Source organism: Nansenia antarctica (assembly GCF_963989245.1).
Source record: "Nansenia antarctica genome assembly, chromosome: 20".
Classification (NCBI taxonomy): Eukaryota; Metazoa; Chordata; class Actinopteri; order Argentiniformes; family Microstomatidae; genus Nansenia; species Nansenia antarctica.
The window spans coordinates 15,030,036-15,045,035 of NC_137693.1; the positions used below are offsets into that span (position 1 = coordinate 15,030,036).

The 15,000-nt window shown below is 48.9% G+C and overlaps 1 protein-coding gene across 1 annotated transcript in view; it reads left to right on the forward strand.

Moving 5' to 3' along the window:
• abr (ABR activator of RhoGEF and GTPase) overlaps positions 1–15,000 on the forward strand; it is a 196,648-nt gene that overhangs the window by 133,407 nt on the left and 48,241 nt on the right. Inside the window, exons 17-19 of the mRNA XM_080549446.1 lie at positions 5,903–5,942; positions 7,108–7,205; positions 7,744–7,875. Of these exons, the coding sequence (XP_080405572.1) occupies positions 5,903–5,942; positions 7,108–7,205; positions 7,744–7,875 (270 nt within the window). The remainder of the gene's footprint in view (positions 1–5,902; positions 5,943–7,107; positions 7,206–7,743; positions 7,876–15,000) is intronic.

A 15,000-nucleotide genomic window follows, 5' to 3' on the forward strand; every position in this document is an offset into this window, starting at 1 on the left:
AGAGAGAGAGAGAGAGAGAGAGTCAGAGAGGAGAGGGCCAGGCCACAGGGACAGAGAGGAGAGAGAGAGAGAGAGAGTCAGAGAGGAGAGGGCCAGGCCACAGTGACAGAGAGAGAGAGAGAGAGAGAGTCAGAGAGGAGAGGGCCTGGCCACAGGGACAGACAGAGAGAGAGAGAGAGAGAGAGAGAGAGAGAGAGAGAGAGAGAGAGAGAGAGAGAGAGTCAGAGAGGAGAGGGCCTGGCCACAGGGACAGAGAGAGAGAGAGAGAGAGAGAGAGAGTCAGAGAGGAGAGGGCCTGGCCACAGTGAGAGAGAGAGAGAGAGAGAGAGAGAGAGAGAGAGAGAGAGAGAGTCAGAGAGAAGAGGGCCTGGCCACAGGGACAGAGAGAGAGAGAGAGAGAGAGAGAGAGAGTGAGTCAGAGAGGAGAGGGGCCAGGCCACAGTGACAGAGAGAGAGAGAGAGAGAGAGAGAGAGAGAGAGAGAGAGTCAGAGAGGAGAGGGCCTGGCCACAGGGACAGAGAGAGAGAGAGAGAGAGAAGAGAGAGAGAGAGAGAGAGAGTGAGTCAGAGAGGAGAGGGCCAGGCCACAGTGACAGAGAGAGAGAGAGAGAGAGAGAGAGAGAGAGAGAAAGTCAGAGAGGAGAGGGCCAGGCCACAGGGACAGAGAGAGAGAGAGAGAGAGTCAGAGAGGAGAGGGCCAGGCCACAGGGACCGAGAGAGAGAGAGAGAGAGAGTGAGTCAGAGAGGAGAGGGCCAGGCCACAGGGACAGAGAGAGAGAGAGAGAGAGAGAGAGAGAGAGAGAGAGAGAGAGAGAGAGAGAGAGAGTCAGAGAGGAGAGGGCCTGGCCACAGGGACAGAGAGAGAGAGAGTCAGAGAGGAGAGGGCCTGGCCACAGTGACAGAGAGAGAGAGAGAGAGAGAGGGTCAGAGAGGAGAGGGCCTGGCCACAGTGAGAGAGAGAGAGAGAGAGAGAGAGACAGAGAGACAGAGACAGAGAGAGTCAGAGAGGAGAGGAGAGAGAGAGAGAGAGACAGAGAGAGAGAGAGAGAGAGAGAGAGAGAGAGTCAGAGAGGAGAGGGCCAGGCCACAGTGACAGAGAGAGAGAGAGAGAGAGAGAGAGAGAGAGTGAGTCAGAGAGGAGAGGGCCAGGCCACAGTGACACAGAGAGAGAGAGAGAGTCAGAGAGGAGAGGGCCTGGCCACAGGGACAGAGAGAGAGAGAGAGAGAGAGAGTCAGAGAGGAGAGGGCCTGGCCACAGGGACAGAGAGAGAGAGAGTCAGAGAGGAGAGGGCCCTGGCCACAGGGACAGAGAGAGAGAGAGAGAGAGAGAGAGAGAGAGAGAGAGTGAGTCAGAGAGGAGAGGGCCAGGCCACAGTGACAGAGAGAGAGAGAGAGAGAGAGTGAGTCAGAGAGGAGAGGGCCTGGCCACAGGGACAGAGAGAGAGAGAGAGAGTGAGTCAGAGAGGAGAGGGCCTGCCACAGGGACAGAGAGAGAGAGAGAGAGTCAGAGAGGAGAGGGCCTCGCCACAGGGACAGAGAGAGAGAGAGAGAGTCAGAGAGGAGAGGGCCAGGCCACAGGGACAGAGAAAGAGAGAGAGAGAGAGTCAGAGAGGAGAGGGCCAGGCCACAGTGACAGAGAGAGAGAGAGAGAGAGAGTGAGTCAGAGAGGAGAGGGCCTGGCCACAGTGACAGAGAGAGAGAGAGAGAGAGAGTGAGTCAGAGAGGAGAGGGCCAGGCCACAGTGACAGAGAGAGAGAGAGAGAGAGAGAGAGTCAGAGAGGAGAGGGCCTGGCCACAGGGACAGAGAGAGAGAGTGAGTCAGAGAGGAGAGGGCCAGGCCACAGGGACAGAGAGAGAGAGAGAGAGAGAGAGAGAGAGAGTCAGAGAGGAGAGGGCCTGGCCACAGGGACAGAGAGAGAGAGAGAGAGAGAGAGAGTCAGAGAGGAGAGGGCCAGGCCACAGTGACAGAGAGAGAGAGAGAGAGAGTCAGAGAGGAGAGGGCCTGGCCACAGGGACAGAGAGAGAGAGAGAGAGAGAGAGAGAGAGAGAGAGTGAGTCAGAGAGGAGAGGGCCAGGCCACAGTGACAGAGAGAGAGAGAGAGAGAGAGTCAGAGAGGAGAGGGCCAGGCCACAGTGACAGAGAGAGAGAGAGAGAGAGAGAGAGAGAGACAGAGTCAGAGAGGAGAGGGCCAGGCCACAGTGACAGAGAGAGAGAGAGAGAGAGAGAGAGAGAGAGAGAGAGAGAGAGAGAGACAGAGTCAGAGAGGAGAGGGCCACAGGGACAGTCCCAGAGGAGAAGCTCTGAACCACACTCACATTCCTGTGGCTCCTTTCATCTGAGAGGCAGACAGACACACAGACAGACACACAGACACACAGGGACGCACAGACACACAGACAGGGACACACAAACACACAGACAGACACACACAGACAGACAGACACACACACAGGGACGCACAGACACACAGACAGGGACACACAGACACACACACAGGGACGCACAGACGCACAGACGCACAGACACACAGACAGGGACACACAGACGCACAGACGCACAGATGCACAGACGCACAGACACACAGACAGACACAGACAGACACACAGACACACACACACAGACAGACACACACACAGACACGCACAGACACACAGACGCACAGACAGGGACGCACAGCCATTCCATATCGAGCTGATGGAAAGAGAAGACAGAGGGCACCTACACACACACACACACACACACACACAGCCACAGACACACACACACACACAGACACGCACGCACATACACACTCACACACTCACACACTCACATATAGACAGACAGAGTTCTGTGCTCTGTGCTCTGTGCTGCATGTGTGGCCTTAATAAGGCCAATAGTCACACACACACACACACACACACACACACACACACACACAGAGAATAGGTGTCAGGGGGGTATGATAAAGTCAGTGTCTGAGAGAGGCTCAGATGCGTCAGGACTAGATAGGTGCCGCTCCACTGCTCTCTGATTGTGCCCTGTTACACAAGCACCCGTTCAGACGCCACACGCCACCCCAGCCTCAGTTACCATGACAGCCTGCAGTGTATGAAAGCTGCACAGATTGATTTTGGTGTGTAATGGGTTGGAAAGCCGTCTCCTCTGAAAGCCTTTCTGATCCCCGGCAGAGCACAGCGAGCACCATTGTTTCAAAAACCGAAGAAGCGTGTGGAGTGAAGTGGCGTTAGTTTCACTGACACGCTTCAGTCTTTTAAACTGGATCATACCCACACACGGCGGTCATGCCCTTGAGATATTCCGGGTGGTTACCATGGTGTTGTCCCCGATTAGGCTCGCCCTAATGTAAGAGCCGCTGTCGATCAGTATCCTTGGGTTTCCTGTACGAGACTACGTCGGCGGGGCGCTTAGGTGGCGTAGCGGGTTAGCGCTACAACAGCCGTGCCTATTTTACCTACTAGTAGAGCCGCCTTGGGGGTCAAATAGACCCCCTTTTTAGAATGTAAATCTGCTATTTACACACAGAGATCACTAGAGGGCGCTTCTTTTTTTTGCCTGCCTCCTACACAGAAAAACTGCAAAACAGCTTTATACTATCTTATCCTGAAGTGGTTTTGGAAATGTAAGGATACTGGGTGGTAGAACACACATATCTAGGAAAAGTCATGAAAGGAGGGTCCTGAAATTTGATCGAGTGACCCCTCACGGCTCTTCTAGTGTTAAAACACTTAATCAGCCATGCGGGGTCATTTGACCCCTGTGAGTAAGGAAACATTTTATATCTTTGCACTCGATCAGGACCCTCCTATCATGACTTTTCCTAGATATGTGCGTTCTACCACCCAGTATCCTTACAATTTCAAAATCACATCAGGATAAGCTAATATAAAGCTATTTTGCAGATTTTCTGTGTAGGAAGCAGGCTAATTTACAAGCGGCCAACTAGTGGTCGTTGTGTGTAAATAGCAGCTTGAGGATTGTAAGGAGGTGTCATTTGATTGTAAAAGGTGTCATTTGACTCTTATAGTAGGTAACATAGACACGGCTGTTCTAGTGCTAAGGGTTGGACCCTGCCACATACCAGCGTCATGTCGTACATGGTTGTTCCGCCTCACGCTACGGAAACAGGAGATAGGAGTTAGGCTCCTGCCCCCTAAAGGCCGTTAGGCTCCAGAACCATCGGTTCTCAAGGCTACTTACTTACTATGTTGTGTAAAGCAGACAACACCTCTGTTTTTAGGTCAATGTTGTTGTTTTTTGTCGACGTCTGTTCCCTGTGTTTTGGGGGAAGCAGTAAGCTCCTAGCTCCTTCCTCTGTGACCCAGTTTAGTTCTGTTGCCCTGAGACGCGACTGAGCGGGGCTTCCGATTGGAGGACGGGAGGCGGTGGCACACTTAACACTGTTTTAATTGGACGTGGTTGTATACACTAGAATCACTGGAAAAAAAGCAGCTGAGGCTATTTTTGACTAGCTAGCGCATGTCTGATCTATATTATAATGAGTTACCAACGTAGTCTTTTTTTTTATTCTTTTTTTTTTTTATCTGAGTGGGGCAGTCCCACTCATATTTTTCCATTTATCTACAGAGACAGTAGAGATTTAGACAGGAAGGATGAGAGAGAGAGAGAGGGAGGGATGACATGCAGGACATGTCCGCGGCCGGAATCGAACCGGGAACCCTGCGGTTACGTGGTCGACGCTTAATGCTGAGTGCCAAGCAGGGAGGCATTGGGTACCATTTTTATAGTCTTTGGTGGTACGGCTCAGCCGGGGATCGAACTCACGACCTCTCGATCTCAGGGCGGGCGCTCTAACCGCAAGGCCACTGAGCTGGTAATGTGTTTTTTAGTTTTAGTTTTACACAACATGATGAAACACAGATCCTTTCTGTTCAGAGAGGCCTTGTGTATAGGATGTGTTTCTTCTCATGGGTTCCTCTACCTCCTGTGTAGAATCACATCCAGTCCTTCTCACATGCGTTTCTCATTCAACCGTTTGTCTTCATTTTATTCGTGTTTATCGTTCTGGATCCAGTTAAAATAATTTCATTAGACTTTAACTTTTTTCAGAATGTTTCTCAGAACTCTTTGCTTCCTCCAGAAACCTTCTAGCATGTTCTAAATAAGCATCAGACTCATGTTTCTACAGAGCTGTGTTAGGGGCATGGAGGCATGAATTAGGTTGTAAAAACACACACACACACACACACACACACACACACACACACAGAGCCCTGACCTGCTGTTTTAGACGGCCCACTGTTTCACCTCCCTGAACACACTCCCTCAGGCCCGGGTCTGTCTACAACCTGAAGATTGAGGTCACACACACACACGCACACGCACACGCACACACACACACACACACACACACACACACACACACTTGCACACACTCGCACACACTCGCACACACTCGCACACACTCATACACACACTCATACACACACGCACACACACACACACACACACACACACACACACACACACACACGCACGCTACACACACACACACACGCACACACTCATACACACACTCACGCACACATACACACACACACACACACACACACACACACACACACACACACGCTCAAAGAGAATTGGTCAGCTTTCAGGTCATCTGGACAGAGTCAGTGTGTTTCCAGTGGGGTAACCGCAGGTAACCGCCTGCCAATGGAAAAAGAAGAAGTCCTCCAGTAGCCTCCTCTCCTCCTCTGTGCTCCCCTTCTGCAGGCTCTCCTGGCTGTGTTTCTAGAACACTCTAAAAGCAGACTCAATATGTTCCTCCTGGCCCTGTTTTGATTGTAGGCCCGGGCGCACAAACCTACTTCAGATGGGAGAGGGAAAAAAATAATAATCTTCCAGATAAATCTCCTGTGCGGTTTCATGGTGGTGTCAGGTTCAAAGTCTGAGCAGCAATAACTTCGACAGTGTCTCAGGTACTGGGGATGGAGGCGTAAATCTGACATGGAGGAGAGTTTAGCGCTTCTTGAATGGTTCTCAACGGAGCCAATAGCTATTTCTGAGACCATAAAGACTGATCTACGACTCTGGTTGTAATGCATTACAGTAGGGCTTATCCAAAAATGTGTATTTCCCACAGTATCTCAACTTCCACTGAAAGAGACAGTTCTAATGCAGTTAGCTTGTTTGGGCTTGTTTTGTCCTGAGCTCTCGGTTGCCAGGCGAGTGTTATGACAGCCAGAGCTTCAGATCACCCTGCTAACTCCCCCCACGAGGTGGTTAGACGTGTACCCTAATTGGTCAAGCGTGATTCCGTTTCCAAAGCCACCCCAGATGGTAATTGTAGCCCTCCCTCCTACAAGGCCGCTAGCAAAACGCTTCCGCGTAGAGAGTGTTTACCCCAGAGGACCCTCAGGATGCAGGGAACAATTACAACCAAAAGAAAGGAATTCGATAACACTATGAATTTAAAATGCCATTCCTGTCTCCTCCCTTGTCCCTTCTCTGTCCCGTGTCCCGGCCCTGTGACTGTCTCAGGTGGGGGGCGTCCTCCTGCCCCCCCCCCCCCCCCCCCAGACAGTCACGGGGTCACAGGGGTCACGCCGTTGTTTTCGTGTCGCTAAGTCGCGTGTGACCGTGCGCTAACGGTGTAAACACGGCGTCTGTCTCTGTGTGCCCGGGGCCGGCGCTCTGCGTGTAGCCACGGTGTCTCAGGGGGTCAGGGGTCACGCTGTGTAGCCATCCATCATGCTGTCAGAGAAGAGGGACCCGGGGGGGATGGGGGGGGGGGCAGCGGGGTATGGAGAGAGGGCTGCCTCTGCCTCTGGCTCAGTGACGGGGGTGGGGGGGAGGGGGTATTGTATTGGGTATCGTCATCTATAGAGACCAGCTCTACCAAGCCGGTGCCCTCTTGTCTCAGCTGAACGTGTGTGTGTGTGTGTGTGTGTGTGTGTGTGTGTGTGTGTGTGTCTGTGTCTGTGTCTGTGTCTGCATGTGCGTGTGCGTGTGCTGTATGTTGTGTGTGTATTGTGTGTCGTGCGTTGTGTGTTGTTGTTGCCTAGTCTGACTGTCTTTCCCTCACCAGTAACAACTGCTCTGTTGTATCAACACGTCTCTCCCCTGTGTGTTTCTCTCTGTCAGACCTCTACTGTACTCTGGAGGTGGACTCCTACGGCTACTTTGTCAGCAAGGCCAAGACCCGCGTGTTCAGAGACACCACCGAGCCGCAGTGGGACGAGGTGAGGGACCAGAGCTCTAAACCAGGGGTGCAAACTTGTCACCCTAAATTAGCCGTTTTCACCTCAAAATAGGTCATCCATGTGAATCGTGTAGACCTGCAAAAAACGAACTAATCTTAGCTAACTAATCTCCCTGTCTGCTATACTCCGCTGCTGTTGAAATAACCTTTAGCTTCAGGCAGCTAGGTACAGTTCCAGACAGCGTGGAGAAACACAGTCACAGTAAACTGTTTTCTAAGTAATTATGCGGGTGTCAAGGTCAGGGCTGCCGCTACTTACACGTGTATCATTGTTAGATCACAGTTAGTGCTAGCGATATCCATTTAGCACCATTAGTGATAGCGCTATTCCCCCCCACCTCCCCCTCCGTCGAAAATGTTCTCCTCTAAGGTCACCTTTTTGGGCCATCACCAGTTTGCACCCCTGTAAACTCTCTACGCATCGCTCCGACGGTAGATTAGACGGTCTGTTCTCCCCCCACCAACAGGAAATTAAACCTAGCGCTCACGTCATCCCTGTTTATGGCCCCCCCGCACAGGAGTTTGAGATCGAGCTGGAGGGCTCTCAGTGCCTGCGGATCCTGTGCTACGAGAAGTGCTACGACAAGACCAAGCTCAACAAGGACGACAACGATCTCGTGGACAAGATCATGGGCAAGGGGCAGGTGCAGGTAAGGAGAGCGGAGAGATTTACCTCAGAGACGTTTGTTGTGAAACCAAAAACAGATGTTTTTTTCCCCCCATCGACGCTCACAGAAACCTACCCTAGGTTTCCTTTACACACCCTTTACACACTGCATCAGACCCACGTCGATGGGCTTGGATGTGGCGGCTCCGTTGACGTGTCGGTTGGTTTAACTCTCTGGGAGAGAGAGTGATTTTGTGGGGTTTTCCCCTTCCTTGGGGGAAAAGACCCAATGAAAAAAATAAAGTCCCTCTGAGACTCTGAGACTTGTGTAACTGTGAGTGGTTTGTGTAGCAGGCTGTGGGTAGTCATTATGATGCGTCACGTTGGTCCTCATGTCCCATGGTCTGAAGGATCAGGCTGCTTGGAGGAGCAGGGGTCATTTGTATTTTGGGGTTTTCCTGAAAACTTTCTTACATCCATGTGATTTCATTAGGGCAAGTGGGGCATGACTGGTGTCACTCGCTTTATGTGTGCAGTTGTTATGAGTCGCTGCTGTCAACCACGATGAGACGCTCTCTCTCTCTCTCTCTCTCTCTCTCTCTCTCTCTCTCTCTCTTTTCAGGCCTGTTTAGATAATTCCACCTCCATTTTAGATTCTCCCTAAATCTGGGTCAACTTTGAGGAATGATCAAGCTAGTATAAAGGATGTATAGTTGTTGTTGTTTCTGTGGTGGTGATTGTCGAGGTGAGCTCACAGCAACTTCACCTCTCGTACTTGGTACCTGGTTCTACTCTTTTGTTTTCCTCCTTTCACCCCCATTGCACAGAAATGTCATATTCATAACATATTCAAACATAGTTGTTTGTGGATGTTTGCTGAGTCGACATGGGAATACAGAGCTCATATCAAACACCCGACTGTGGAAAGTGGGGCAAACTAGAAACACAGAGGGAAGAAGGGGATGTTTTTTTCCAGAAAAAGTCACAAAGCAAAAAAGCTTTCTTTTCACTTTCTTTTCACTTTCATCATGAACTGTTGGAGAACCATCCTAGGGTGGTGTGTTGAAGATAATAGGGAATAAAGACTAAAGTTTGTTATTTTATTCATTTGCTTTTCTTTACATGGTTTGTAATTCGATGTCTGTGTGTGTGTGTGTGTGTGTGTGTGTGTGCATGTGTCCTTGACTGACAGGTTCCTACTCCTACTCCAGAGCAGGAAAGACCCTCATTTCAGCCCCCTCCCCTCCCCCTCATTGGCAGTCCAATTTGGAGTGAGTTTGTTTGTAAAAGGCTGTTTAAAGGGAGACCTGCTCATGTTCTTCAACTGTGGAGAAGCTGTTTAGATAGAGTAGCTGTATCCCCCCCTGGTGATCCAGAGACCCTCAGAGTTGTCCAGCTGAGGAACGTCCAGATTCTGCATCTGTCCGTGCATCTGAGACGTGTCAGAGACCTGAGTAATGGTGACATCATCATGCTGCCTGTTTGGTGTCCATTTTGTCTTAGCATGTGATTAGCATGTGACTTCACTACCCTCTAACATTCTCTACCAGTTCTGCAATACTGTATTGTGACATTCTGGCGGCACACAGCGTATCGTGTTTTGGACGTGCACAGTGCAGCTATAGTCTCTGGCCTGAACTAGTCAAATGATTAGTGACCTGGGGAAGAAAGCCTTATTAGAAGGTCAATTAAAACAGCTCCTGATCTTTGACCTTTGACCAGGCACCTGTTGAACTATTGAAATAGTTGTCCACTGTGAGCCCTGCCAGCTATGGGTTAATGAGCCCTGCCAGCTATGGGTTAATGAGCCCTGCCAGCTATGGGTTAATGAGGCTTCACTCCTTCACAACTGCAGAGGAGTTGAAGGGTGGATGGGAGAAGAACTCTCGAATCGTGTGTGTGTGTGTGTGTGTGTGTGTGTGTGTGTGTCTCTGTGTCTGTGTCTCTGTGTGTGTGTGTGTCTGTGTCTGTGTCTGTGTCTGTGTCTCTGTGTGTGTGTGTGTGTGTGTGTGTGTCTGTGTCTGTGTCTGTGTCTCTGTGTGTGTCTGTGTGTGTGTGTGTGTGTGTGTGTGTGTGTGTGTGTGCATGGAGGAGAGGACACTTCACACTGCAGGGCAGAGCTAAGCCAAGCCCACTCACCACAAACCTGCATGTCGGGAAAAACAACCCCACCACTCACATTTCTCTCAGATTTCGTAGAGAAACACACTCACAGCCAACAACATCTTTGCTTCAGAAGCTAAATAAACTCGCCACATGAAGCTCGGGGAGAAGCAGAGGCAGAGAACCGGAGAGAACGGCATTTTTTACTCCCCAGGCTCAGAGTGGATGGGAATAAGAAGAGAGAGTTACTGGGGGGAAAGGAGGGTGTGTGTTGTCGTGCAAGATAGCTGCAGTGACTCATCACAGAAAGGCTGCTAGCCGGAGTTGAAACAGAAACCCACAAGAGAGAAGCTCTGAGCGTTTCCTCTGATGGCATCAGCTCTCTGGGCTACAAGGGAGATGGTATACAGTAGGGAGCGCAGGGGAGGCTGGTGGTGGAGGAGGTCCACATCAGTAGAAGAGGCTCGTTGTAGCGCAGGGAACGGAATGAGGAATGGTATCAACCCTCCTCTCATTTCTGCCTCCACCAGACCCCCCCTGAGGGACTGGTCTGTGTCTCTGATACTGACATACAGTAGCGGTGGAGTAGCGCAGGTGAATCTGGAGATGATTTTTCCAGGCGCAGCAGAGGGACACTAGCCTGAGCGCAGAACAGGACATGAAGTTTCAGGGACTTAGAGGCGAGGACTGAGGAGAGATTTGGAGTGGTGAAATTATGTTTCAGGAGGTGGTTGTTTGACTATGTTTAACACTAGAACAGCCACGAGGAGTAAATAAAAGTGTTATATCTTTGCACTCAATCACATTTCAGGACCCTCCTTTCATGACTTGTCCTAGATATGTGCGTTCTACCACCCAGTACCCTTGCATTTTCCAAAATCACATCAGGATAAGCTAATATAAAGCTATTTTGAAGTTTTTCTGTGTAGGAAGCAGGCTTCATTTACAAGCGCCCAACTAGTGGTCGTCGTGTGTAAATAGCAGCTTCCCATTCTAAAGAGCGGCTCTTTTAGTAGGTAAGAAAGGCACGCTGGTCTAGTGTTAGGGGGCGTACAGTAACAGCAGTTTGCAGCAGTCTTCCAGAGCAGGGTTTCCTTGGAGCTCCTCCTGTTTGCTTTCCTGGTCAGGCTCTTTTCCTCCTGTTTGCTTTCCTGGTCAGGCTCTTTCCTGGTCAGGCTCTTTTGGAAGAGGCCAAACTGTGTTGCTTTGCTCTCTAGAGAGTAACTGATTTATTTAACAAGACTCTGACAAGAATGCTGAACAGACCTTAGACCTTAGACCATGTCAGGCCAGAAAGAAAAAAGTTCTCTTTATTGCTCGCTACTGTAAGTTCATTTTCAGACATGAGAAAGTTGATATAAGCGGTGTCTTCTGACAAAAATCTCACAGAGGACATTTTGGATTTGAAATGAAACTTAGTTGTGAGACAGTTTTATACATACAGTATATAGTGCCATAAGTCTACATTTCAATTACTGGTCATAATAAGAAATACTCTATTGCCCATGCACACAAACACACACACACACACACACCGCTCCACTCTTGCAGCACTGCCTGATTAAGTGAGAGCCATGTCTCTAAGGAAACACCATGTCTCTATGGTAACACCATGTCTATAGAAACACCATGTCTCTATGGTAACACCATGTCTCTATGGTAACACCATGTATCTATGGTAACACCATGTCTCTATGGAAACACCATGTCTCTATAGAAACACCATGTCTCTAAGGAAACACCATGTCTCTATGGAAACACCCGCCAGCGATTGATTTTCAGCCATTTCCAACAGCTCTGACCCTGAGGAGACGACCTCTGACCTGTAGGGTCATGTCACTAATCGTCCATTAAATGGCGACACGGCAGGGACTGTTTTCAGGGACTGTTTCCCCCCCGTCCAACTGGGAACAGAGACGGCCCCTCAAACGGCTCCACGGAGGCTATCGGAAAACTGATCAATACCTGTCCCTCAGGCGGTCGGTTAGCGCTGGAGAGATATTCATTTAATCTCTCTGGCTGGTTCATATGGAGCCACGTTGCCAAGGACATGCTGTCCTGCTTTGTGAAGCATATGAGCTCGGTGAGACTGACTCACTGACTCTACAAACGCTCCCCTTGTGTTTTGCTCTTCAGAAACGGGTCTTTCGTGCCCATGATCGCGAAGAATGATTCTAAGAGGAGCGTTTATGCAATATCTGGGGCGTCAACGCAACGCTTTCTATAATGGAAAGGCATCATGTCCTAGAAGCAAACGCCAGCAGGGCTTCTATCCTGTTATCCCCCCACACCATCAGCCTTCCCCTGGGCTCTACGCTAGGCTTTAATTCCTCTCCCTCTCAAGTTGTTATCTGGAGGAAAGCATGTTGTCTTCCATACAACCTACCCCCCCCCCTCCCCCTCAGCTCTCTGTCTGTCTGCTTCCATACAACCTACCCCCCCCCCCCCTCCCCCTCAGCTCTCTGTCTGTCTGCTTCCATACAACCTACCCCCCCCCTCCCCCTCAGCTCTCTGTCTGTCTGCTTCCATACAACCTACCCCCCCCCCTCCCCCTCAGCTCTCTGTCTGTCTGCTTCCATACAACCTACCCCCCCCCCTCCCCCTCAGCTCTCTGTCTGTCTGCTGCCTCTCACAACCTACCCCCCCCCCTCCCCCTCAGCTCTCTGTCTGTCTGCTGCCTCTCACAGAGGGACTGACTGACTGGGGAGATATTGAGAGTCTGGTCCCTCACCCCATGTCAATAATGACAATACCCCACTGCCCATCACCAGTGTGTTTCCTAAAAAATCAGCCAGGACATCTCTATATAAACCACTCTGAAATCCACTTTGCTGGAAGACTTTGACATTTTTACGTTTAACACTAGAACAGCCATGGGTGGGGTCATTTGACCCTGTGAGTACATTTTCTTTTTATATCTTTGCACTCAATCAAATTTCAGGACCCTCCTTTCATGACTTTTCCTAGATATGTGCGTTCTACCACCCAGTATCCTTACATTTTCAAAATGACATCAGGATAAGCTAGTACAGGGGTAGGCAACCTTTTTGATATGAAGTGCCATTTTTAAATGTTCTTGTTAGTCAGTGTGCCAACCACAATATCAACATTAATTATGACTCGACATCAAACCAAACCAAACAGACCAACAGATCTGCAATTTTATTCCACAACAACAATTTTCAGCAAAGAGCTATGTATGCAAAGCCATGTATGCTAAATAAACCTAAAAATGTAACTAACTGAAACTTGAACAAAATTACCAACATAACATCTAAGACAACTAAACTTTGTGATGCGTAGCACAACTTTAAGCAAATTGGAGCGCTCAATTTCTACCAAAGTTGCTAACTGCGCTCCCTATGGTTATCATTTTAATAAGTAGGCCTAACTGGAGGGTGATTATACAAGGGTCTTACTTGTATGAATTATAATTTATATTTATATAATTATTTGGTTGTTACTTACATTTTATTCTTTTATTCCAACCACAACAAACATATATTTTTGGGGGGTTGCAAAGAGCTATGTATGCAAAGCCATGTAAACAGTCCTAACAATCAATGTCGTGATCCCTGGCCCTGTTTTCCTTTGCTCAACTCCATTATCTGGGGGTGGTACTTGGTCACTTTAAGTTGCACACAATTAATGCAACCGCTCCCCTCTGTTTCCCGACCATGGCAGGGGCACCATCTGTTGTCACTGCAAAAATCCTGCTAATGTCAATCCCTCGCTCCACAAAATGCTCGATAAGAACTTTAGCGATGTCCTCACCTTTTGTTGTTTCTGGCATTGGTTTTAGGCAGCAGAGCTCCTCCCTTACAGCAGAATCACAGTATCTTGCTATGACAGCCAGACGTGGCATGTCATTCACATCTACGCTCTCATCAAGTGCGAGGCTAAACACCGTCGCATCTTTCAAACCAGCGGTCTGCTGCGCTTTCACGTTTTCTGCCATTTCTCCTATTCTTCGTTCCACACTTCTGGCTGACACTGGGATGTCTTTTATTCTTGATGTTATTGTGTCTTTGTTTGATAAGCCTTCAAACAAAACATCTGAGCTACAGAGGAAAGCCTCCTTAATATATTCTCCATCAGTGAATGGCTTTCCACGTTTCGCAATGCAATGAGCAATGCGAAAGCTTGCTTCAGTTGCGTGATTTTTAGCAGTGGCAAATGCTTTAAAGGTGCTGGCCTGCTTCCCATACCTTGACACAGCACGTCTTATTGATTCGGCCTTGTCTGCTTCATCCTTGAACGACTTGAGTTATATTGATACAAGTATCGAATCGAATTCAGAATTTTACTTTGAAAATTGGCGCCAGAATACGGCTCTCGTGGAGTGGATGAGAGACTAGGGCTGCATTCGTAAATTCGCCCTGAGAGCGCCGGAGCGTCCCTGAGACTGCCTCTAGTCCAGTCATGTCAAAGTCAAATACACAGGGGGGCAAAATTAAAAAATGGTACAAGTGGAGGGCCGGGCTGGTTCAATGTTTATTAAAACTCGCAATTATTGCACATATTGAACCAATACCAATAACACAGCCTATATTGCACTTAACATTAATCATTACATTAAATTAAGTAAAACATGAATAAAATCAGTTGCAATGTTTTCTCAAGGCTCTTTCAGTAATAAATTGAAAACTTTTTTACAGGTAAACAGCTAAATGTAATTTTCATTCAAAGCTCAATGGCAAGATAAATGCAAAAATGAAACAGCATGCATTAAAAACAAATCAGTGTGCTGCTCCGATCCTCACCAATGACTGTCTTCTATAATAAAATTAGAAAAGTTAGTGCAAACTTGCAAAAGTGCAAAACAGTTGCATTCATTTCTTAGGCAACATGTCCCTGGGTCCATTCAACTGGAGAAAATAATAATAATTCCCTTCAAAGAAGTCCAATAAGTCCCTTCAAAGAAGTCCAAGTCCTTTCTGCTCACTTGTCTGAGGCTGAGCCCGATACTTGGTGTCTCATCTTGAGTACAAGTTCATTCATGTTTGGGGTCAGGCTCTGAGCTGAGGAAATCCTCAGGATTGAGTTCAGATGTTCATCACTAAGA